The following is a 26993-nucleotide window of genomic DNA, read 5'->3' as shown; positions in this document are numbered from 1 at the left end:
TTAGAGCATCAGAGAAGCACATTAAAAATGTGACTGAAGCAGTCTTAATCTTTACAGAGAGTTTTAATTGTTAATAAAAGCTAGTAGAACTACAGATCATGTTGTGTTTTGATCTTCAGGACATGCAGAGCCCAACTTAATGGAGAGGTCTTATAAGTACAGTGACAGATGTTCCCACATCCTCTGTTTAAGTGGGAAACTAATGAGCAACATTCCTGCTGTTTATGGACACTATGGTTGTTTCAATGCAAATGGTGGAGTTAAAAAAAAAAAAAAAAAAAAAAGAATGAGAGAGAGCAAGAAGGAGACTGGAAACAGAAATTAGAAAGACAAACAATAGCAAGCTTAATGGAGACACATGCCAGAGTGCTGGAATCCTAAATTAGACCCTATATACTTTCAGGCAGTAAAACTTTACAGATGTACAGAAAGATCCTATCTTCTTTCTGGAAAGAAAACATCCTGAGCAGACAGAGGAAAACAAAGCAAAACAGAAGACTGCCCTGCATCAGAATATAAAAGTTATATTCAAAGCAGAAAAAACAAAGGCATTTAAAGTCAACATAAAAAGCTGCAGCAGCCAACATGAACAGTTTCTTCTCCAAATGTACACACAAAGCATGCAGTTCAAGCTGAAACATTTACAGCAAGAATGCTCAGAGACTTTTTGTACTTTTGCATTAATGTCACAGTGTCTGGAGGTATGCAAAGGCTTGGAAAACATACCATTTCATTTTCCTCTTCATCTTTTTCATCTTCTAAGAAGCGAATTGCACTGACTCTATTCACTGCCCGCTCGTTCCATGTTTCATCTGACATTTCATTTACCAAACTCTCCAATGCACCACATCGTGGTAGGTTATCTGTTAGAACAGGAAAATGTAACTCAAGACTCACAACAACATGCATGTGAAGTCACACAATCAACATGCTATACTGTTCATAATTGCAATAACTGAACGATCACTTATTCAAGACTTACAAGTGGCGATTTCTTCAGCAGTAGTTTTTGGAAGAAAACAGAACTAACATTAGTTTTCTTTTATCAAGTATATACACAATAGTTCTGTATAAATTAGGTATTTCTGTATTTGAACTGACTATATAATTTAATAGACGTGCCACTATACCTGCTTTTCTTGTGGAATATGGCTGCTAGCTGACATTAGCCAGTTCCCTAAATGGCATTCCATAACGTAGGATCATTGTTTTTACTAACCTCATCCTTTCAGTATTGCTAGGCATACACATCCAGCAATCTGAACTCCAAGCCTTCTACCCTTGAAGCCAAGAGATTCATCTGGAGAGAAGGAAATCTAATTTCTAGTAGTACGGCCTTTAGAGGAAGTCAAATCGACCTCACTCTTCTTGAACTAGCCTTATCTTCTCGAATTGCAAAGGGGTTAATTCATTTATTTATTTTAATTCTTAATTATTCTTAAAATTCAGAAGCTGAAAACTGAGACATTCCAGAGACATTCCTACAACTCCTGCTGCTTTAATGGTTTCTATTTGCTCCAGCCATATACAATTGAAACACTGGAATTAAGTCTGGGTACCTACAATACAAATACCCACAGCTGAACTTTTCTCTTCAGGCCCCTTTGTACTCAGTGGAGAAGAATCCACACAATTTTCTTTTAAAAGTCCATTCTTGGATGGGATAAATTACTCTCCAGTCATTACAGCAGAGATTTAAATATTAGCTCAGATGAATCCCCTGGAATGCTCACACACAGCTTTAAAAGCTCGAGGACAAAAAATATTCAGAAGTTACTGGAGCAGCAACACAGCCAACAGAAGAGTTTATGGTTCCACCTGACCCAGAGGCAAGTTTCAGCATGAAAGGGAAAAGCAACTTATACTGCAATTCTACACTTGTTGATAAATATAATAAAGTTACTGTACAGCACCTTTGCTTGAAAGAAAATTAGTTTGCTACAAAGTAAAAAGTCTACTGTTTATTATTAGCTATGCAATTTATTTTGCTGGTGAAAAGACTGCAGTTGGAAAGCCACCATTTAACCATATATATATATATCTATATCTATATATATCTTTAAGATGTATAATCAACGTACACAAATATGGACACCACTACTTAGCCCACTGGCAAGCCTCAGAATAGTGATATGAGTAACTCTTTTTCTTACAGATCTGTATTTTATTTATTGTAGCTGCTGTCACTGTATTTTCAGTAACACTCAGTGCCAAGTTTTCAAGTCTTCTGAAGACTAGTAGGATAACAGAAAAATCTAAGTTTAATGTTAAAAATTCAACCATAACTTTGCTACTTTGCTCACTAGAGATTATGCATGCTTTACAAAACTTTATGGGACAACTCAGTAAACAAAGAAATAATACTTCTATACATAACGAAAAGCTGACTCTAGGCACTTACCTTGGCAACCAGGCTCAGAAGGCATTTGAGGAAGTAATACACATGTTAAAATCTTTTCTCCTGTTTCAGGGTCTGTGTCAGTCTGAAACGTCAGCAGAGGTTGGGACTGGTTATCAGACAACCACAAAGCCTTCAGCTTTAAGGTAGTCAGTGAAATGGGAAGATACGTCAGCCTAGTTCAAAAAAGCAAAGTAAAAATGTCAGGACACTCTCTAGGAGACTCAATAGACGGTCGTGAAGGCAACTCAAGTATACATCGCTGAGTTGGAACAAACAGGATTGAATTTAATGCCTCTAACAGAAGGCATTGCAGTAGTCACCAATTTCAACTACTCCATTCTTTAAAAAAAAAAAAAAATCTGCAGCTGAACTTTATACCATAATCCTCTGAAGCTGTGAACAACAGGTAAAACTACACTGAGCTTCCTCTACTGCAGTAAAGTGCCCTGGAAGGCGGACAGCTGCTTCCTGTCAGGAGCCTTACATGTAAACAGTGGCCAGAACAGAAATAAGCAAGTGCCTGTGAGACAATTATATTGCATAGACGATATGCCCTTCGCTATTCCTCCATTTTGGTTTTTTTTTTTTTTCATTTAACTTCCTACTAACTGAACTAATATGCTGGTTTATGCTTTAATCCACTCGTTTTGCATGTTGATGTTTGAAGCACTAAGACTCATGAGAAGCTGCAAGGTCAAAGTGGCTTTCCTTGTTACTCACACTGTATCACGAAGATAAGACACTCAATATTAGTGCCACTTGACATGGCTTGGTAGCTTCACCTGAAGTTCTATCCACTGCCTATATTCTCAGAAATATACAAATCCAGAGGGTTGTTTTTTTAAATCCAATCTCTTCTTCAGGGTCAAAGTAATCCAAAAATCACACTCATGACAACACACAATTCATGCTACTTTTGGCCCAGCGGGATGACTACTTCAACAATTTCAACAGTAACACTAACAGGAATGTCATAACTGGTTTTTTATTACTCAGTTCTTAGACATACTATCTTTCGCTATCAGAAAGAATTAAGTAAATACAGCAAAAGAACATGAAAATACGAAAATCTCTTGCCTGTTTCCAGCAACATCCAGGACATGAAGTTCAGTGGCCTGTGAAATTTCAGAGGGAATTCGAGATAATCTGTTGTCACGTACAGAAAAGACGTTAAGACTGCAGCAGCCCCCAACCTACATTGGAGAAGAGGGGGGGGAAAAAAAAAGCAAGTCTGGTTTTGTTGCAGTACCATAGCATAACAAAAGCATGCAGTACAGGTCACAGAGTGTGTCACAGCACATTCAAGTTACAATGCCTGCCAGACACTTCCCCCAGAGGTACAGACTGCAAACAAGTGTTAGTTTAGAAGAAGTCTGACCTGAAGCAAGTCTGTTGGGGCAGTCTCTGGAACATCTGTATCTGCAAATAATGGATATCTTTACATATAGGTCACACTCTAGCTACCTTTCAGAGCCTTCCGCACCCAGAAGAAACCAGTAACCACACAGAAGCTACTCTGTGCCCAACATTCACAAAACACCCTACAGTCAACTTTTTCTAGCTCTATGTTTTACATGTTAATTCTTTCTTTCCTCATGGCAACTTTATATCCGGTCAAGCGCAATGGGGCTTGAAGCAAGGCAAAATGCTAAATACACCTATCAACTCCCAAAATTTATTGAGTCCACAAAGATTAATTAAAATTTCACTAGAAGCAGAAGACTTGGTAAAATCTTTGATGCCCCAATTCATTAGAAGCATCCAATTTCAACATGATTCCCACATGAACTGGCCTTCTTTAATCTATTTTAATCTAATATCCTCTGTCTCTATCAATTTACCCAAATATAAGCACTTGCATTCTCAAGCTAATTCGTTTTTTGGGTGCAAAAGATGGGATTTTTCAGTTTTACCTTTAAAAATCTACATTTTGCACCAAAAGTAGCTGTTTTCAGAAAAATAAACCCTCCACATTTGATTAAAAAACCCTCATTCCAACTTTATGTTCCAGAGGGAACTACTTTAAACAGGAAGATAATCAGTTCTAGGAACTCAAAAGCTGCCTCAAGTAACTCTTTGTTCCTATTAACAAAGGAAACTCATCTTTGTTTGCTTATCATACAGAGTTTCAAAAAGCCCTGTTGTTTGTTTGCCAGTTCCAAAACTCACCGTAAGAAGGTGAAAAAAGATTTCTCTTCTCTTACTCCAAGTATTAGAGGCAAAATATCCCAATGCCATTTGAAGCTTTCAAGTTAAGTAGACTTAGAATCTAACTATAGAGTTAGATTCCAAACTAAACACAGTGGAACACCTCCGTTCAAGAATCAGAGGACTTCTGTAGTGACATACATCTAAGAAGGTTCTCCCCTCACACTATAGCAAATATGTAACTATACCTTGGCCAGAAGTCCCCAAAACTAAGCTGAAATTATTGTATTCTTGTCAACTGTCAGTTGTGCCTTTGCAAAACCTAACCCAAGACTGAGATTATAGACAAATAGCACAAAATATTTTAACTAGTCAAAGTAAAAATAGTGTTGATTTAGCCTATACTATTTACTAAGCAAAAAGCCACTTTTAAAGGATGCAACTGTGACTTACAAAATAAAACAAAGAAATGGAGCATTTACATCCCACTCACCTTCCTTTGTATGATAAATGCTTTTTAACAGAAGAAAACAGCAATCAGCTGCTCAAGGCTTCTGATTCACAAGCTATTTACAGCACAAAGTTAACGCACTACATTCTTGACAAAAGAGAATCCGTGACATTTCCCTTAAATCACTGCACTCCTAAGATACAGCTATTTCACAAGATTATCAGCTTTCCCAGCCCTGTGTGTACCACAGAAGCATGAACCTTGCAAGCCATTTTAGCTTGTGAATCAAAGCCCTTAGAAACCAGCACTCAAATAGTAAGCAAACATTTCTTAGTGCAAGAACTCTGCTATTCACTTTAAAGAGTGTACAAATTCTTAAATAATGTGCCTTCACACATTCACAGAACACACTGTGACATTAAAAAAATATATATACAAAGTAAGTGTCTAATTGGTGTTTCTAACATGAGTAGCTCTGAAAAGCAAGAAATACAATTAGGGAATGTTGATGAGCTGGCAAGTGATGCCCTCAGTGTGCACAAAGTGTTCCCTTTTCATGAATGAAGTTTGCGTTACTCAGTCTTGGAGCATGGAGATCCAAACAGGTTAGCCAAACAAACAAAGTAAAGCCATGCAGCCCTGATGAGACCAAAACTTCTATACTTCTGACAATGGAAAAATGCAGCAGTGGAATCAGGACAGCCTGAGTCATCATGCACTTAAAGCAGTTTAATGAAAGGTAACAGTAGAACCACGGACTGAAGAATACTTACAGGGTTATCAATTTACCTGACCCATAATTTTCCAAGCGGCTAACAATTAAGAAAATACAAGAGATGTTCAATTTATTTTTCTTTACCCATACTGGACAAGAGCATGCCAACAAATGGAGACAGAACATACATTCTTCTACTGCCAAAGAGGGTTGTAACTCCTAAAGCATTTAAACTTCAGTTAATATAACTTTGCTCTCTATCAGTCAACAGGCTGCTGTTCAAAGGTTGTTTCATTCAAAGGTAGTGAAGACCTTTTATTTTAGTAGGGTAGTAGGGTAGCTAAAAATGAGACACTGAATTTTTTTAATGAAACTGTTTTTAGAAAATGCAGACAGCATTTAACAAGCAGCATCGAGTGAGATATCACACAGGAAAAAAGGACAAGCTGACAGTTAAAAATCAAAAATCTTTGTAATTTCAAACAAAGATGGCACCCATCCAGCAGTACAGAAAGACATCAGGTCCAATGCTTGAAAACCTAAACAAGAAGCAGTACCACGGAGGCAAAGTGCACACACTACATGGCATGCGGAAAGGAAAACACTGTTGTGGCTGCCATGAAGTAACACGGTATCAGAACGTCGCTGGTTTGGCTCAGAGTTGTTAACTGAGGAAGAGCCATGCTTTCCAAGGGTCACATGCTCACAACAAACTGTGCCAAACCACCGCATACGCAGCAAGGACACAGCTGAGGCCACAAGCCCATTCGCCAGTTAAGCACACACTTCATTTCCAGCACAGACTTCACTTAATGGGGACAAGCATGTGCTTAGTTCTAGGCACGTGAGTAACTGTTCCAAGGACTGAGGCTTAAAGAAGTCCTCACGTTCTTCTGTAGTGAGCAGGACATCAGGAAAAGATCTCACATGAGTTGTGCATGCCTAAGTCATACTCATGAGACTTAGTTCATTTTAGCAACTTTAGTTTAAGGGTTACTGACTTGTCACATCACACCAACTCCAAAGAACAGTAAGCCTAGGTAAAAACCAAAAGGAAAATCACAAAAACAAAACTCACGTGTCGTTAGGCAGTAAATGGTCATTTCTATGAAGCACTAATCTTAAGATCATTGATACTACGAAGATAGAACAAAACTGCATTCAGATGGGCTTGATTGAGAGGATGAGCATCACTAGGAGGCATCCAGAGGCATCACAAACCTTTAACCCTTTAAACCCTTTAATGGGTGATCTTACTGCTCTTTTCTTCTATCTCAGTCTGAGGCTCATCTTCCTAACAGCTTCCTCATTATGGAGAAGCAGTAAGGCTGGGACACACATAGACAGGGTATCAGCTTGGTTGCTAAAACTCCCCCCCTATGTTGTCATCATGACCAGCATTTAGCATTTCACTCTCCTGCTTTTTTGCCATTCATATACCCACTACTAGTCTACCTTAAACAGTCCTCCAGAACTCAAGTCTTAATACATTGCTTCTCTGCTGGTGTTTCTGATGACTCTCAAGTAGATACCAGCACCTGTTTACTACTCAAAAGGTATGAATCAATTCTTCTCTCCTTTAGCAGTCAGCACCTTTCACACAGCTATAAGCAATGCAAAAAAATTACATTATGACAAATACTGTAATGATTAGTCTTCAGCTGTCGTGTGACTAGCTAGAAGTCCAGTGATGCATCTCTTTTATTCAACTCTCAAAAGAGCTGTCAGCATCAAAAACTCTCACAGATGTAAACAAGTCTGATAAATATAGTGGCAATTTAAACACAGTTCCTCTTGTGTTGTAAAATCTTTTCCAGCATTATATCCAAAATTTTGTTTTGGTTCAAAGAAAATAAAGTCAGAATTTTCCTTGGCTCCACATAAACTGTATTAATTCTTTAACTGCAAGCACAGGGTACATTTAGGGGTGGAAAAAACTGCCCAATTCACTATCATTAACTATTATTCTGTTGTTATTATTAACTTTAAATTGGCTAGGAAAATCTTCAGTAAACTCACTTCAACACCTCCTGCACCACTGGTGAACAGTAGGAGAGGGGCTCACCAAGACAGCTTCTTAGCCCTCTGACTCAAGTGTTCCTGCACTTTTTCTCAGTGTCTTTCTTTTTTTCCTTTGAGACACACATACTTCTATACAAATGAGGGAGGGGACACGATATCAAAAGTTAAAATCAGAAAAAACAAAGTGGTCCCAACTTGTTTTAAAAAATTTAAATTTAAAAACCATAGTTATTGCAAAAAAAAAAAAAAAAAAAACAAACCAACCCTATAGTTTTACCTAATGGAGTAATAATTCTCACAATGTATCTCAGAGCCAGGAAGGACACATTACCAGATCTCTGCAGATTGTAAAGACTCATTAACAAAAGCACATAAACTGGAAAACATTCCAAGGAGGTTATTTATGCAAGTGCCAAAATCAACACACCAGTTTCATCAGCGTTCCTGTGCCAGGGTGGGATTTCAACACCAAAGAGTCACCAGGCAGGTCTTTCAAGTTTAAGGGGAAAAACATTTGTAACTATGAACAGGTTTAGACATTCTCAGTTCTTGCTGAAGTCTGTTTCACCACTTCAGTCAGAGAGAGACTAAGCTGCAAAATGAGATACTGAAGATGAAATCTGTGACTCAAGCCTTGGTCATATATTTAGTTCTTCCACATTTTACCTTTATCAGCACACAATAAAGAAGAACCTTTGAACCAGGAAACCTTGAAGGTGTATTTACATACAAACTCCTTAATAATCCCAAGTCAAAAAATTTTACACCAAAAGATAAGGAATGGTTTTACAAATGTGCCTCGCAATAGATCTTGCAACGTAATAGTTTAACACAGTGACTCAAAATCCAATTCTCTTAAACTGTTAACAAAACACAACCAAATCAACATCCTTCTACTCCCTTCCCCAAAAAACACACACTACCACAGAAAAGCTAGAACTCAGAGATTATCTCACCAGGCTACATTAAAGCAGGCACATAATTTCCACCGTCCTATCTATAAAAGTGGTCTTTGCTACTGGAATAATTCTGGATGAAATGACAGCAACACCAAGCAGGTACAGTATTGGGTACAAGTACTCTTTTCTCTAGCTGAATTCCACTTTTTTTTCTACACACAAGACCGTGTCTTTGTCCCTCTCCAACAGAAACCAGTAACAGCCTGTCTCATATCCATGTTTTATAGGGCCGAAGACCACATGCACACAGCTGCTCTAGCACTCTGTAAGGCAGAGAAAGAATGGAAGAGGTAAGAAAAACACGTAAAAAAAAAGAGGGAAACATACTGAGGAAAAATATCTGCACTGCATACTCTACTTCTGCTTCTGCGAGGGGGGACCCAGTGTACAAATACCAACTTTGATGTGCAAATGTCCACGACCCCAGTCTTTGCCATACTGTCTCAGGAGACATCTTAAGCAACACATAGCAGGCAGGGTTGTTGAAAATTACTTCTGACAGAAGCTTGTGCCTGGCTTTAAATCTTAGTTAGTCAGTTTAAGATGAAAATAAACAGAAAACACAGTATACTTTCTCACTGTCAAGCAGAGCCTTCCAACAGACAGTAAAAGGGTGACACATTTTCCTGTCTTCCCTAAGTGCACTACCAGTGTATTTTGTATTTTTTCCAAGTCAGTAACAATGAGAACAAAAATGGAAATTGAACATTTCACCAAAGACACCAAATTGTTCCTCCCTGCCATCCAAAGGGAAACTCAGAATTGAAATCTTTGCCATTATCAGCCCCCTAAAGCTGCTCCCGTTGATGCTTTCCATAACAGCAAACAGTAATTGTTATACCTATGCACTCAATTATGTGGAACATTTTTCTTTTAGCGACATGAAATGTGACTCTTCACTTAATTCCTCTGAATTTTAAGCAGAAAACATATACTATGAAATCTTCGTGTTTGGTTTAAAGCAAAATGCTGTTGGTTAAGAAAAATACTATACCGAGAAAATCCAGCTCCAAGAACAGATGGAACATGAGCAGAGACCAACAGATTACTCTGTTTTTGAAACTACCATTTCAGCACTCTAAGAAGGCACTCTAAAAACATTCAAGGAAAAATGTTTTACTTCACAGCTGTAGCCCAAGGAATTCAAACTGAAACTTGAAAAACTGAAACAGAAAAGTCTTGTTAGCTAGAAAGCAGGTTCTGCAATGCAAGCATTAACAGTATTTTTGAGGCACACCACTGCCATGAGTTGTTTATGCTTTCTATTTGTAACATTACTATCTTGGAATTCAAATGCACTGATCAAAGGTGAGATGACCCTGCAGTTAGAAAAGGGCTGGCTTCCTTTAAAATTAAATAATAAAAAATTAAATATCCACAGAGCAAAACATAAAATCTTACATTACATGTAATTTCAAAGCACTTGTTCTAATGAGACAGACACGTTGGCGTGGACACCTTTAAAGGAAAAATAAAAATTCTATTTCAAAGTCATTGATAGGGAGCCAAAGAGCTCTGCTTCCTCTGTTTCCCTGCCAAGCTCCCTTGGGAACCACCCTCTCTCATTTTTATTTCCTGGACTTCCACAACTCCCCAGCTCACCTCATTCCAGACACTACCTTCCATTTTCTCATTATTCACCTTCTCCAAACACAGGCTCAGCCCTGTCTTCATTCCACTTCTGTGCAGGTGTCCCCCTCCCTCCCTCTCTCTCATGTGCACTGAACTTCTCTAGACACACTCTCATTCTTCACTTCACCCTTGGATATCCCCGTCACCAACTGAGCAACACATTCCACCTCTGAAAAACGTCGCTGGTTCCAAGTCTTCAGTATCTTGCTCAGTATTAATCCCTCTATTGTTTTCAACTGAGCTCTTGACCCCACTATACCCCCAAACAGACATGGTCCATATTCCCCCTGCTTTACCTGCTTCTGCAGCTGAGCCTTCTCCTCTCACCTGCTCCTGTCCCTGCTTCTTCCAAGCCACACTGATTGCCCTTATGCACCACCTCCAATACCATGTATTCCATTAACTGAGAAAAGCGCTTATACACTACACAAGATATTAATGTCCAACCTGGAAATAAAGTGTACCAGTAAAACCTTCCATGCTAAACTCAGAACAATTCTGCTCAAAGGTGCAGTAGACATAAAACTGCACAAATCTCAAGTACAGGCATTTTACCATACCTGTGTTATGTATTAACTTAAAGGCCTTTGTAAAGACATGGAAAGTCTTCTGCTGTATGAGCACAAGATGAGAAAGACATTAAACCATTAGAGAGCATCCAAAAGAGGGCAACAAAGATGATGAAGGGCCTTGAGGGGAAACTGTATGAGGAGCGGCTGAGGTCACTTGGTCTGTTCAGACTGGAGGAGACTGAGGGGAGACCTCATTGCAGTTACAGCTTCCCTGCGAGGGGAAGCACAGGGGCAGACACTGATCTCCTCTCTGTGGTGACCAGTGACAAGACCTGAGGGAAGGGCCTGAAGCTGTGTCAGGGGAGGTTTAGGTTGGATATCAGAAAAAGGTTCTTCACCCAGAGGGTGGCTGGGCACTGGAACAGGCTCCCCAGGGAGTGATAATAGCACCAAGCCTGACAGAGTACCGGAAGTGTTTAGACAATGCTCTCAAGGCATATGGTGTGACTCTTCGGGCTGTCCTGTGCAGGGCCAGGAGTTGAACTTCATGATCTTGATGGGTTTCCTCCAACTCAGCACATTGTAAGATGAAAACTGCCATCCCATCCCAACGCAGATAGTTTTCCCAGGGTCTTGCCTCTTGCTAGCAATCATGCAACCTGTCTGGGTAAGACCTGTAACAATTCTCTGTTCAGAACCAGAAGCACCACTGCAGAGAAGACACTGTTCTGCTAGAAAAGCTGCAGTACTAACATATCTCCTCCCTCACCTTCCCCCAATTAGGTGACTGGCCTGTGGCAGCTCAGACCAGGACACTGATTGATGCTGCCAGTGCCACAGCACGGCAGCTGCCCCTGCTTGATCCCTCTTCTTCAGCGTTTCCCCATCTCCTTGCCACTTTGCTTTCTTCTCATACCTCCTTCTTGAGCTCTCCAAGCTCCATAAGGAAGCAAGTCAGAGCTGATACTCCTCTCAATTTCCATCCAATGGCTGTCACCCAAGTACATAACCCTCCTGCTCCTTAGGTGACTGAAAGTGGAGAACAATAGCTACAAGCTCAGAGTCACACACTAGATAGGAAAATTAAGAGGGAGAATTACTTGGACAAATATCACAGAGAAAAAGTAGTACAAACAGAACCAACTCATAGTCCCATGCTACAATCATAGGATGCTGCTTTCCCGACTTTTTTTCCACAATTTACGCCTCAACTAAACTTGTAAAGCCTTCAATAAGATTTAGTTCCACAACACAAACTCTAGCCTCATTTCATTCTACATACTGTTTGTTACAATAGACAAGAAGTCCTAGTGCTCATTGCTGCAAAATCTGAGGTATCTTGGTCACGTCAGGTCCTTATATTTAAGGACAAAAGTAGTCCAGAGATCTCCAAAACCAAAAAGACTGTCAAGACAGTCACTGAGCCACTTTTCAGAGTATGAAACTTTCCCTTAGATATTGGTCATAGCAGTGAGGTGAGGAAGTGTGTGGCAGTAGTTTCATACTACATGCAGAAGAGACATATTGGTGTTGCATGCACCCTACCAGAACTCCAAGTCTTCAAATAGTGCAGGACCTGACATCTACACTGGGAATTAACAGTTGAAAACTAATTAGATCCCAGTTAGTTACACGCTAATTAGATCCAAGCCTTTTTGTTCAACTACAAAGACATTTTGTACTTCCAAGCCACCAAATCACCACAGTTCAGATCTAGTAGACAAGTTTCTGGTTTTGATCAGTTTGGAAAGAATACCCATGGGACCAAAGTTGCCTGCTACTTCTTGTAGGCATCTGAAATCAAGAGTTTTCTGTTTCTACAATCTCATCTGTACAGAACTTACCTCTTTGGGCAAAGATGTTAATTTGTTTCTATCAGCATTCAAATTGTTCAGCTTCTTTAGTTTTCCAATGCTCTTCGGCAATGACTGTGCCAACAAAAACAAAACAATACACAAACAGAATCTGTAAATACACAGAGTCAGGGTAAACCACTTAACTCGCTTGTATAATTAATTAATAGTCTGATCCACTTTCAAAATTGAAATGTAGTTAACCCTCATTACTGCCAGACCTTCCAAAGAAGGTCCAAAGGTTTATATTTCAGAACAAGTGTCCAAGAATGTCAGTTTCTAACACAAATTCACTCATTAATTATCTCTGCACCATGACAATAGACACACAACAGCTGTGTACAGAATGCATGTATGTAGGATGTGCGTATTATCTAACTTTACATTCCTAAAATTGCTTCTTGGTCAGCTATCTCCTAACTGAGGTGCTATAAACTGACTGTTAGAGAGGCATCTTTTCAACAGTCTTAAGCTTCTAACTCAACCAAGCACAAGAAATGCTCAAACCTAGTTTATTTAAAGACAGCTACTCTCCAAGTGTCAGCGTCACATGAAGTTTCAAAATAATGGAAGAAAACACCTAACAGAAGGAATTCTGAGATTTTATTTTCATTTAACATATTTAACACCTGGCTAGAGCAGATCAGCAGAGCAAGTAGTTCAAGCTCTTCAGAGCTCAGGCCTTCTATTCAGTCCCAGCAAGACTGATCCAGATAATGCACAGCAAAAAACTTGCAATAATGCAATACAACACAAACCCCTGCATAAAAAAACGCAACAAAGTAAGCGATACCTGCACTCCATGAGCTCCAATTCTCTCACTGGTCATGAAAGACTCAGAAGTGAATATGTTAACTGCTTAAGCATTTGAAGGGCAGATTGCTACTACACACAGCTTGATCTCCAGCATTCATTTAACAGGTAAGAAATAAGATGCATTTAAAGAAAATGCACTACTTAGCAGTAGCAAGGGTGAGTAACCTAATGAGCTAAGTGATTCAGCACTTAACAGCAGGTCTTATTACCACCTGCCATTTGAGCAGCCATGACCATGCTTACCTGCAGCTGGTTTTCTGTGAGAACTAGTTCAGTAAGGCTTTCACAGTCTCCAATTGAATCAGTTAGTTGAATCAGTTTGTTCTGATCAACCTTCAAAATGGAGAGCCTCCGCAATTTTCCTGGACAGAAAGAACAACATGGATTTTTAGTCTAGTATCCTCCAATACCTTTAATTCCATTAATTTTTACTGCTGCAAAACACCTAGAAATCCTCTAAAACAATGAAAAATTTTTTTAGGTGAAATAAAAGAACTCAAGCACTACTTTACTTAGTGCTTGCACTATTTTTGCAAGTTTTAATATGACTGAATTAATATTCAATATTCATATCCAACCTTTAAGCATATTAAATTGAAATAAAGTTACAATCTGAATGATATCCCATGTAAATATCAAGGATGTGTCTACCCAAACGCCTATAAACAAGGGAAAAAATTACCTGTTTGCTCCTCAATTATACAATGTTTATTAATAAAGAAGTCTTCAGAAGATCACCTACACCTAATCAGACACAGTGAGAACATCCTGCACTGAAGTGATAGCCCAAACCCAAACAGGATCAAGGTCTCTTTGTCCTAACAGAGAACCTAGTTAGTCAGACATGAAACCCAAGTTTATTCTTTAGATGAGAAATCAAACTTCTTTGAAGGTGACCTTCTCAGGAAGAACAAAACACTATTTCAGTGCAGAAAACTCTCTTTGTTCTACTCCTTTGTATCCAAATGGTCTTTGGTGCAAAAGCTGACTCAGGCAGAGCCCAAGATAAAGAATTCAGGAGACAACACTAGGTGCTGACACCTCCCTGCCACCCCTGTGTTTTCCAAAACAGCTGTAATACTCTGGAGTATCAAATTCACTGATGATGCTAAATCATGAAGAGATGTCAGACACACAAAAAGACAGCAACCTAAACAGAAACCTGAGGTTTAGCACAAAGAGGCGCAGAGCTCTGCACCCAGACAGAGTAAACCTATGCACCAGCACAGGCTGGGAAGTGACAGCTATAAAAGAGCCCTGCTGAAAAGGACATGGATACCATGCTGAGCACCCGGCTGAACACTAAAGAGCAGTGAGCTCTCATCAGAAACAAACACCAATAGACTACATTAGGAGAACTACAGCCAGCAGATCAACAGAAGTTGCTATTATCCTATCTATGTGCAATTAGTGAAACCACACCTTCAAAATCATTCTCAGTTTCATGTGATGTCCTGTCTTCCCCCTCAACTCCCCTGTTCAAGTGATGGGGGTCCAGTAGGAAGCTACCAAGATGGCCAGGGCACATATGAGCTGAGGCTGAAGGAGCTGACTTTGTTGACTCCCACCAAGAGACAGCCAAGGAGGCATCTAGAAACTGCCCAGGACCACTGGCAGGGCAGTTACAGACATGACAGAGCCAAACTCCTCTCTGCAGTGGCAGGTGAGGCAGCAATGGCTGCAAACTGCAGCGTGCGAGATCCCAGCTGCTCATCAGAAGCAGCTTCCTCAGTGGGAGGTGGTGCAGCACTGGCACAGGCTGCCTGGGGGTGCTGGAGCTCCATCAGAGCTCTGGAGACTGGGTGAGACACGGCCACAGCTGACCTGACCCACTGGCACTGGTGAGAGCCCTGTTTCAAGAGCTCTACAGATCCACCAATCCCACCAAGAATTCAGTGATCAGCTGGGCAACTCCCAGGAGCTTCCACAGAGACCAGCAAGGTTCACTTCTGCCAACAAGCTCTGTCCAGCCAGGTGCATGGGCTGCCAACTTTCAGAAGCTACAGCTCCATTTCTGATGTACAAAAACTGTACTGGCCAGCACAGGTCATCAAAGAGGGCTGCTACAACTCTCTGTCAAACAAACAGTAGGCAGCTGTAGGACCCACAACTGCCACCCCACTCCCCAAGTCTAACTCCTAGAGAAACTTTTCTTAGCCTTATATAGAATATATACGAAGGGGGAAGGTCTGACCACTCTTTTCCAAATGTTAAATGTGGTTAAACCACATTCACAAGTCCTCCTTCCCCTACACCTTTATTTTTTTTGGGGGGGGGAGGTGGGAGGGAATCCTCTAAAGGAGAGGGTGTACTCCTACAAATGGAAATTTCCAGAAAAACAGCTGATGAGTAGAGAAAAAAATGCTTGTTCGACTACTTGTCACAACTACTGCACAGGTAAAAACATACACCTTAAAAAAGGCACTGGTAATGCTTCAGGAAACATTCTTCAGTTACTGAACCCAGTCTAAGGGGTCAGACACAGAAAGGCTGTAGCTGGAATCCTCAAGGCAAGGATTAATGGGCTGCGAGGCAAACAGCCTTCCACTAGGTTCAGTAGAGGATTAATCACATTGTCCAAACGAAGATAAACACACACTGCCATTCAAAATACTGTATTTTGATACAGTGATACTTTCAGCCAGTCTTATCAAGTGACCCACAGCATGTTGCAAGCTACAATTTTACATTGTTAAAGAGTTCTGATGGTGACATGGATACAATGGGAACTGAAGGGACATACTAACTTTTATGTTGTTTTGGATGTATCAAGTGAAGACTGAAAGAGGATTATGAGGGAGTCATTATGCAGGCAATTAAAATGCAACATTAATAAAGCTATGCATTTCATACTAAGAAAAAATAAAAAAAAAAAACCAACTTGAGATAAACTCATCTCTTGCACAAAAAGACTTAAAAAACGCAAATGACTTCCAGTTATGGTGGATTAAATGGTTCTGTGTGATAGCATTCATCTTGTACTTACCAATGCCATCAGGTAAGACCTGAAGTAAATTTTGAGAAACAAGCAAGTCTGTTAAAGAAGTCAGACCACTAATTTCTTCAGGAAGGCATTCCAATTTATTTTCAGAAACATCCAGACAAAGCAGGTTTTTCAGGTTTCCTACTTCCTGCGATACAAGACAAAAAATTTAAGTCATGCCCAAACACGTAAGAAAGCATTTTGAAAAACGAAGTTCCACAAAGAAAAACAATTATCTGTATGACCTCTTAATTGGCCATTCTTTGTACGACCTCTAAAAGCAGAAAAAAGTAAATAATTACACTTTACATATGATAAACCAACCAAGTGATTCAGTCACGGTTTCTTGTTTTAACTATTAAACTGGCTTCAGTAGTCAGGCAAGCTATGCCAAGCACACCCAGGCAAGCACCAGCCAAACCTGGAGTTTTCCTCAAGTAAAGACTGCAAAGTTGTTTTTTTCAGAATGGCAGATTATCAACCACTACATAATTAAAGTCTACCCCTCCCAATTAACCCTAGGCAAATTAGGATTAGTCTCTCCTGGCTGCTACAGCAACATGCCATGACATCTAGGGATTTCATATCCTCACATCTCCCAGCTACAACAAATGTAGAAATACGAATTGAGGGTGTTGCTCTGGCAAGCATATCTGAACTGCCAAGTTATACTGCCATCATCTACTATTATTAATGACTACTTAATTTTTTTACCATGGCAACCCAACCATTAGACAGAGAAATACCTTTGACTTTATTAGCTATCAGAGCATCCCCCCTTTCCCCATGCACACAGACATCCCTATACACACTTGAGAACAGATCTCATTTTAGTCATCCAAATCACCTTTCAGAGAACAGAATGGCTGAGGAAGAAGTGCCTTTTACTTTTACATATATGAAATTTTCATACAGCAATGGCCTTGATCCTAAGTTACAAGATCGGTTCTTTTACTTTTGAAATGCCTACCTCTCAAGAGGATCTTTCATTAAATACATACCCTTTATATTACAAGTTCACCCTTTGGACGCTGACCACAATAATGGTCAATTTTAACAAAAACGGCTGCTGAAGTCACACTTGACCTTTTATGAACTATCACCTCTACTTAAAAAATTACTAGGCCAACCAACAAAAACAAAGTCAACTAAACCCACTGAACTGTAACTGATTTCCAAGACACACAGTTGACAATGAGATCCATGCAGCAAGTAAGAGCAAACTGCAGGAGGAAGAGAGAAAAACAGGTTTTGACTTGGCTGTAAAAGAAAAAGAGGGAAAAGGAACCATCCCACATATTATAAAAGTTCTTAAGAAAGGGAATTTAGAGTGCTGTAAGCTTTAAATGCTAAGTTCCGTCATCCCGTGACTGATGTCAGATGGGGGATTTGCCTGAATAAACCAAAATTTCTGTTTATGGTAACAGTTCCATTATTGTACTTCTTCCAAATATCATGCTTAAATGGATGAAGATGACTACAAAAAAAAAAAAATAGGATTCATACTCAAAACTTTTAAAACTGCAATTCAGATAGATACACAAGGTGAGGGTTAGCTCAAACAACTAATGGCTCCCTGATCTTAGGGCAAGAACTATAAACAGAGGATGTGTCATCCTACAAACTGAACAATGTGCGTATTAGGAAACAATTCCTTTGTCAAAATGCTTAAAAGAAAATTTCTGACAACATACAGCATCATGGCCAATCCCTTACAGAGGAACTCATTAAGAGAAAACCCTTACACACCCAAAACCAAACCCAGGCAAAGACCCAGACTGAAAAAATACTCCATTTTAAAGCACTTCCCTTTAGGAATGAATGAAAAAGTTTTCTTTTAAAAGCATCTTCAAAACAGTATCAGTAGAGCTCATTTTTACCTGAGGTATTTCAGCTAATTGGTTTCCATCCAACCAAAGGTCTTTAAGATTGAAAAGTGCACCAATTGTTTCTGGCTATAACAAAAAGCAGTTAAGTTAAGTAGCATAGGAGCTTCAAGTAAAAAACAAACAGCTACCCAACAATTACAGTCTAAGTAACCCAATTCTTACTGAGAGCACTATTTAGAAGTACCTTGGTTAGAAGTAGTGACTATAAGCATTTGGAAACTCCATCATACAAATTAATTGCTACAGCTTAATAAGCTACCATTCTTTACCTGGCATGCACTAACAAATTGCCTGCACAGCCTTGATCTACTGAGAATCCATCCAACATTCACCTGAGCCACCTTAAGGGAGATGACAGATATATTTTTGGTAGATTTATCTGTGACAATGTAGGAACTTTCAACCCCTTAGCCCAACCATCCCCTGACACAAGTCCATATGGCCATTATAACTGCAAGCACAGACAAGAGTTTGTGTCCTTCCATTCCTTTTTATTTCCATAAAAAAAGCTGGGCCATTTTCTAGAGATCAGCTGCAGTTTCTCGAGTAAAGTGACATTGTACTGAACAAGACTAAGCAGATATGAAAGCACCAGCTCACTGTGAAAATTCATCTGTACCTATAAAAAGACTCTCCCTCCATACATTTTTCTTTCTTCCATTTTGGACATCCTATAACTTATTTAACCTAAATGATGCATAAAACAAGACCAATGTGCAGTTTCAGTGGCATGCTCTCTTACCAAATGATAAAGTTCATTGTTTCCTAAATCAAGTTCTTCTAGTCGCTGCAGCTGGGCAAGTGATCTGTGAGATAAGTCAAAACAAAACCACATTAGACTAAAGCAACAGAAACCCCATGTATTTGAATAAGCTCATTTTACTGAAACTTGAATTTCAAATTACAATGTAGTGTAAGCAGACAGTTATTTTACCAGGCACAGACTGTTTGCAGCAATATCTTACTGAAAAAATAATTTGGTTTGTCAGTGTAACTGTATGCCCTTGAAACTTAAAACTTAGTAAGCAACCAAATCATTACTTTTTTTTTAATTTAACAGTAAGTCCCCTGGGGTAGCAAATGCCACATACTTTAGTACAGTTAGTTAGATTTACTTTTAGGGGAAATTTGCAGTTATGCAATTGCATAAAAATTCCCCACCGTGATCACATAACTGTGTGACTCAAGACTCAATATCCATCATTTATCTTCTCAACATGATCCATCAATTTCTGAAATACTTCAGTTTTTGAGACTGCAAACACAGGGAAGCACAAAAGGATGTAAAAGAAGTTCAAACAGACAGACAACAGAGGGCCACCCTTCAAAATCCGGCTGTCGTAGAGCCCTTGCTTACTTTCCCCAAAGCTGCAGCAGCACAAAAACCAGAAAGAATTGTCAACTACATTACTGACAGTCAGAATTTTCCAGGAGCAATAAAACTGTCAGCATTTGTGATAGCTTCATTCTGACACTGGATGGCCAAACTTAGCTAGCAATTCCTATCTTCTGACCACTGACATTGAAGTGTCTTGTGGCTCACTGCCATCAACAGCCACAACCAAGGCACTGAGTAGACTGACAGGAAAAAATTACCCCAAAGCAACTGGGGAAGACATTCTGATTAAAATAGGTTAAATCTTTTACAGTACCTATTAAGATTATCTAAACAAGCACAAGGAATCAACAAAACTCTTGCAAGAAGCAGACAGATAATGAAGGAAGGAAACTCCTTCACTAGAGAAAGAAGAGGCTGCTTCTAGGCAGACAAAAAGGATCCCCAAAGTATAAGATACCAAATTAGTCTAACAGAAGACCACCAATTCCTCTGCCACAATACAGACAGCACAGATAACTTTTTTCTCCAGAAGTCACGGTGGTTGAAGTCAGACATCAGAAGGCCTAGTTTGCTACCAACAGATTCACCTCCAGGTTTAGAAGCTTTTGGCTACTCAGCCCTGAATACAAACACTTATTTAAATGCTATAAAAGGTCTAGAGTGAAAATCTCAGAGATCTTACTGCCCTACTTTCAGAGTTGCAAAATCTCATCATGAGAACAACCCAAACCAGCACTCCCACTGCAGATGGGCTTGTTCAATGCATGCAGGACATGTTTGGTGCTGCTGTATTTCATACAGAATACTTTTTTATAGAACAAAGCCAATCCATGCAGACTGCAGGCTCCTGCTACTACTAATCAAGTACAACTAGAAGTAATGGATGGAAGTAGATGCTGCTAAAAGAAGGGTGTATCTCATGTTGTCAACTGGTTTGGAATATTTTTTCTAGCTGTCATTCAGTTTCATTATGTGAGCAGATTTTAAGAATAAAAACATTTTATGTTAATATAATGAAACACATGCAATGTGACTTACTCAGGTAAATATGTCAGTAAATTTTCTCTCAGTTCCAGTGAAGCCAGGTTATAAAGACTGGAAAAAAACAAAAAAATCCCACATTTTAATACCATCTTTTTATATTCCACATTTTAAGAAGAGAAGTGTGCATTTACACAGTTTAAAACAAATTGCTATAAACTGATTCTTCTTGTTTTAATTCAATCAGACCACCATGTGAAAGGCAGAATAGAAAGACTAAGTTGTTGCTTGCTTCTCTGTGATACTTAAAGCTAGAAAGTAAACACATAAAACACAAATTTCCATTTGTTAAAAGGTTTGTAGCTGCAAGTTACTAAACAGAGTGTATTACATCTGAATTGCTTTTAGTTACTCGCCTTCAGAATCTGGCATGGGCTCCCGAAGTTACAGAGCACCAGGTAAACCCATCACTGTCCTAATGACGGTGTGCTCATTACTCTAAGTGACATTCTGCTTCTAAGCGGCTCGCTTACCCCATATCCCAGGCTTTTACTAACATCACCATGGCAACATTCAGATTTCTCAGGGGGTTATTTATGACTAAATGGAACACAAGGAGTCAGACATTATCCCAACACTATAATCTGCTCTAATCCTCCACCATCCCAGGGAAAAATGAAAATCAGATATGGTGACTGCAAATAAAACATAATTCTGTTGTAGAAAACTCCTTGCCCTGGTATGCAGGGAATAAAATCTAGACGAAAAACAAGAATTCCACTTGAATTTGAAACAGATGTTAATTCTAAATTTGTACACCTTATGGAAAAAAAAAAGAACACAAAAACAATTCCATGCATTCAGACTACATAAAGTTGAAATATTTTCTCATCTCAAACAATACCAGCTTACCAAATTACAGAATAATTAGTTAAGCTCCAGTAAAAAAAAGCAGCTGATAACCTCAATAAAACTTAAGCCTCAAAAAAAAGAGAAAAATCTTCACATTGCAACTTCAATACAGTTATCAAAGCAGGGAAAAGCAACAGAATTGATGTAATGACTAAATGGGAAAGAAGATTTTTCATGGATTGACTTTTGATGGTGCCTGAAAAATAAATCCTTATCTCATGCGCCTATTTCATACTGCATTCAAAAAACAATGAATGAAATCTCACAGGACCTTTGATTATGGTCTCTGCAGCCCTTTCCAGCTTATAAAATAAGCACATTTTACCCAACACGTTCTGTACTCCTCCAGAAGTATACTTAAAATATATCACATAGGCAAAGATACTTTAGTAGAAGTCTATTACAAATTCAATTAAAAGATAAGTGAGAATAACTCTGCTACTGCCACTCAAAATTATTGACAGAAATAAGCAAGCCATCATTCCAACAACACAAGAGAAAATTCACACATAAAAATTTTAAAACTATAAAACACAAGTCAAGGTGGGACATGGTATCCAACACCCTCATGAAAACCAAACAAGTGGAGGGGGAGAGGAAAGGTGTGATGGAGAACCATTTTCTCTGCAAAAGGTGTGTAGGTCTGATCTTACCCGCACTGCTGCCCACAGACTGCCATTATGTTTGCATTTACAGGTTTTCTAGAAACTTACTTCAGCCTTCCTTTGAATTTTCCACTTTCTCTTCAAGCTTGTATTAGGTGAGGTCCATGATTCATTTTTATCAAGAGAATACAAAAAGGATGTGCACACCTCCAAGTTGCCTTGCAATCTTGTGTTTACACATCACCCCACATCTACTTATCTCCCTCCCCATCACGCTGAAGTGTTGATGAGTAAAATGGTGCAATCTCTTAATTTCTTCTCTTACCTCAGACAACACTTTGACTGTGGCTGAACAGAAATCTTTGTCAGAAAAGCATGTTCAACAGTAAGAACTTTGGAACCACCATCTTAACCAGCCTCATCATATCATTAGACTGGGGCAGGCCAGTGAATCAGCTCAGGAAATTGATCCTGCTTAAAAATAAGCCAGCAAGGAGAGTAACACAGATCCCCAAACCAACACAGAATAAATCCCCTTAAACCCCTGGGCTAGTACAGCTGCCAAGAGGGTGCAAGGAAGGCAGCTGTGCTGCAGCACTGTGAGCACTCACTGGCAGCTGTGCCCTTGTGGGTACCTTGCGAGCATCCAACCACACGTTGCGGAGGGACTGTGGCCCACCACAGTCTCAGCCCAGGTTGTCTTCTTGTGGGAGTCGGCCACCTGCCGGACTACGTTTTCATCTCTAATGACACAGCTTTCTGAGGGAGAAGTGCTTTATTCATTCTACAGCTACTCGCACCCACAGCATGCTCACAACCCTAACTCTACCCTGGAACAAAAGAAAAGATACTGCCCCACACTCCTTTATCCTTTTTAATTCTTCCAAGGTCTTGAGTACAAATCCAATGTAAGCAGACCCCAATAAGCAAAATTAGGCATCCCACCAACACAGAGACCTAAGTCTATGAAGTTTAAACCAGCAAAGCTGCATCATTAGAGTGAAATACTATGTTTAAGATGGATCTATTTGATAGAGAGGTCAGAAAATGGAAGGAAATCAGTGACTTATTATTCTTACATTTTGACTAATTACAGAAATGGCTCCCAGCAAATCTATGTGCTGCAATCTAAAATGTGACAGCTATCATATAAAATAGTATCATATAAAGGACATGCTGATGTACTGAAGCACTAATCTCCAATACATTAAAAAGCAGAAGTATAGCTCATCCTTACATTTACCAACAGGTTCTTACCACATTGTATGTGTACTAAATTTTTTTTTTAAGTTTTGTTAAGAAACACAATTTTAAGTCTTTTGCAGGAAAAATTTTACATAACTTATTTTTCAAGTATGTTTTCTGACTTAGTAACACTCTCTCCAGAAAGTGTAATCCTTCTTCTTCTCAGCCACAAATAGCTATTTTTCACAATATACTAAATGAAATAATTTCTTTTTTCCCTGTGCCCTTAATTTTACAGGTGCACTGTCAGTCCAATATTTCTAAAGTCCCTGAAAAGAAGTAAAGCAAGCCATACCTTATCGATTTCTTTCCCTAATTCTAATCTTCATCTTGTAGAGAAAATCAATCATGGGAAGTTACCATAAAACACAAAGGCAACAGCAGTCTAATTTACTCACACTAAAGACAGTTCCATCAGCAGCTGTTCACCAACTGCATTTAGAAATGCAAATGCACCACAGAGCATTGCAGGCTGCTTTCCAACAAACACTCCTTGCTCCCAAAAAAAAAAAAAAAAACAACAGAAAATGCACAAGCAAATGTAATTTATAGTCTAAAGGGGAAAGAAAAACAAAACAGCAACAAGATTAAAAAAAACACAACAACAAACAAACAAAAAAACACCACCGTCAGAAGATACTGACAGAAGACACTGACTTTTTTTTTGTAAAAAGCATTAATGTTGTAATAACTCTCACTACAAAAGCTACCACACACACCTTGAACACTGAGCATGTGTGTGAAATTACTGAGCACAAGGAAACAGACAAACCACGCAGAGGATGAAGCTAACTAAAATAATTACACGTTTTCCATCCCAGCATTCCAGATGATTTCTGGTGTAAGGGTGGAACCAAGTTGAATTTAAAGGTACAATGGCTAAAAATGTCAGGTTCAGTATAAACCAGATATACTTGTTCAGCACTCTACCAACAGTAACTGTAGATATTGGTACTCATTGTGTGAGCTAGAAGAATGAAGAGAATGTGAAATCAATCACTGAGAACAAAACTAATAGCAACAAAGTAGACATAAATGCTGGAAGTGTCTTTCCTGAGCATTCCTGTCAGGATTTGAGAGAGAAATGTGCAATCCAACACAATCTACAGATAGGGAATACCACAAATACTCCTTTATCAACTGCAGCAGTCTACTCCAAAACAAGGGTTAGACTAGAATCATCCACTAAAACCAGAAACAAAGCCTGTTGTTCTTTTTCTTCCAAAGCAAGCCAGTTTGGATTGATTACAACGAGATTATCAGCACCACCATGTTCTACAAAAGAACTTTTTCACAGACAGATGACTCTCTAAACAACAGAGATTCATTGCAATAGGTACAACAACATCACTGAAGTTAAAAAACAAAAAAAAACAAAAACAAAAAACACCAAAAAACAAACAAAAAAAAACCACAAGAAAAACAAAAACAAAACAAAAGCAAAAAAAAAAAAAAAAAAAAAAGAGAGACATTCCATAGTTACTCTGGATGAAACTACGTTTTCAGTGTATAGCATACATTAAATGTAGTATCTTTTGTAAAGTTATAAAATACAGAAGTGCTATGAGTTTATCCTAGCACTTTAACCTTGGGGAACAGTTGCAGCATATTCCTCTATCCATGAGGACAGAAAGTCAGCCTTAAGAGCAACACCCTACACCCCATTTCTATCCCAGTCCCTGCAAAAACACTAGGAGGATCCAAGCCCTTGGCAGAGACTAGAAAAGGTTTCTGAGAGAAGCACTGGGAAGCATGATAAGACATACACTATTTCCTTGTTGGAAAAAGGAAAAAGTTAAAATTACAAAAGTGGAAAGAGAAATGTGGGAAAAGCTAGGAGAAAATGAAGATAGATGACAAAAGGAACTGACAAAAGCTAAAGATGCTCTGTCAATAAAAACTGAACAACGCCCTTCTCTTGAGTAATAAAAACTACACTTTCGGACCTTATGTTAAAAGTGGCACACAGCTGAGCCAGCAAGACAAGAATACAGGCTTTGGGAAATAAGGAAGCAAAGCTGGAAGAGATGAAGATCTAAAGCACCTGCAGAAATCCATGGCCTGACCTGCAGCCTTTCCAGCATGTTTCAAGCTGGTTAGGGGAATAAAAAAATCCCAAATGTAATTTCTCCTTACATTTGTAAAACTGCAAAATGAAACACAGGACAATGGGAACAGTCCCCAAATTTATACAGAACAATAGAAAGTCCTGCACAATAAGGATACGTAAGGTGAGAACACAGTATAGATTCCGACTATGGTCTGGTATTACACTTTTTATGCAGCAGCAGCAATGACTTCAAAACACAGCTCAAGGATGCAGCATACAGAAATCAGAGATTAAGTCCACATTTTGGCCAGTGCACCAGTTCCAAAGGACTCCACTGAGCCAGCATCTGAAGATCACTGGTACTTAGACACCCTGCCTGGATATACAGCACATACACCTTAAAACATTTGTCATGACTCTAAACTAGGAAGGAAGGAAGTCTAAACTAGGCAATTTACTGTCTTTTTTTTGTGCAGAAAAGGAACATGGGTTTTCTGTCCCTTCAAGGGTCTTCCAAGAGATAAGGTAACTGTAGTACTCTGACAATGGCAGAACAATGCATGAAATTAGCCTTATTTAAACAGCCCATCCCCACAGCCAAATAAAACTACCAGTAACATGTATGACCCTGCCCCAGGACACACCAGTCAGATGACAAGTCACTCATCTGACAGAATCCTGTTGGGGTCCCCCCCCTGCCATGTAGCCCTGGGAGAGGGGCCCTGAGGGCACAGACACGGGGTTTCCCTGCCCCTGCTCAGCCTCGTTCCCATTGGTTGGTTTGTGTTCCCTGCGCGGGCAGAAGGACCCTTGGTCCCGTGACTGGAACAGTTCCTCGGCAGAGCCCCGGCCATGCGGCTGGAGAAATAAACATCTCTGAAACATCTAGCAAGAATCTGTCTGTCCATATATATTTCCTTTCCACGGGACTCCTGGTTTGATATATGCGTGTTGCAGTATCCCCACTGCAACAAATGGTAGAGAATTGAGAGCAGAACGATCCCCGATCCCTAAGCGACCGATTTGTGTGAGTAAACCCTGGAAACTTTGGATTCCTCTTCTTGGTTTTGCTTTGCTATTCCATATCTAAACTATGGAGGAACCGTGGGAAGACTCTTGGCTCTCAGAGCCACATATGGACATTTATCTTAAAATGATTCTTGAACAACGATTTGTAAATTTTAGCTTGATTCAAGCTCAAAAAGAACTGAAACACTTCCTGGCATGGTTGTTTAAGAACTTTTTCTATGTTTCTTGGGATTTAATTCTTACCAAGGGCTTTTGGAAAACCGTTTGGACACAGTTAATACTGGAGTCAAAATATATGCCGATGGAAGAATATTTTCGTGAATATTATTTAGTTACCGAGACTGTTGAGCAATGTCAGCTGTGTCCTGGCGAAGGGAAGCCTGCCTCAGGGACCGTGCGGCCCAGGCCACGTGCACCGAGCGCTCTGCGAGCAGCAGCGAGGCAGTTCCCG

General features: G+C 39.4%; 1 protein-coding gene across 7 annotated transcripts in view; it reads right to left on the bottom strand.

The window, feature by feature from the left end:
• Positions 1-26993, bottom strand: part of LRRC1 (leucine rich repeat containing 1) — a 100281-nt gene that overhangs the window by 30264 nt on the left and 43024 nt on the right. For all 7 annotated transcript variants that reach the window (XM_042016814.1, XM_042016816.1, XM_042016815.1 and 4 more), the window contains exons 5-13: positions 20759-20815; positions 19124-19187; positions 18373-18447; positions 16496-16640; positions 13753-13871; positions 12685-12768; positions 3479-3594; positions 2402-2574; positions 727-863 (exon numbers count right to left, since the gene is read on the bottom strand). In XM_042016814.1, the coding sequence (XP_041872748.1) occupies positions 727-863; positions 2402-2574; positions 3479-3594; positions 12685-12768; positions 13753-13871; positions 16496-16640; positions 18373-18447; positions 19124-19187; positions 20759-20815 (970 nt within the window). The remainder of the gene's footprint in view (positions 1-726; positions 864-2401; positions 2575-3478; positions 3595-12684; positions 12769-13752; positions 13872-16495; positions 16641-18372; positions 18448-19123; positions 19188-20758; positions 20816-26993) is intronic.

Source organism: Corvus kubaryi, unplaced genomic scaffold (genome assembly GCF_017639235.1).
Source record: "Corvus kubaryi isolate FWS band 111438036 unplaced genomic scaffold, C.kubaryi_AGA036_p1.0 split3-73, whole genome shotgun sequence".
Classification (NCBI taxonomy): Eukaryota; Metazoa; Chordata; class Aves; order Passeriformes; family Corvidae; genus Corvus; species Corvus kubaryi.
This window is presented reverse-complemented; position numbering and strand designations above follow the sequence as displayed.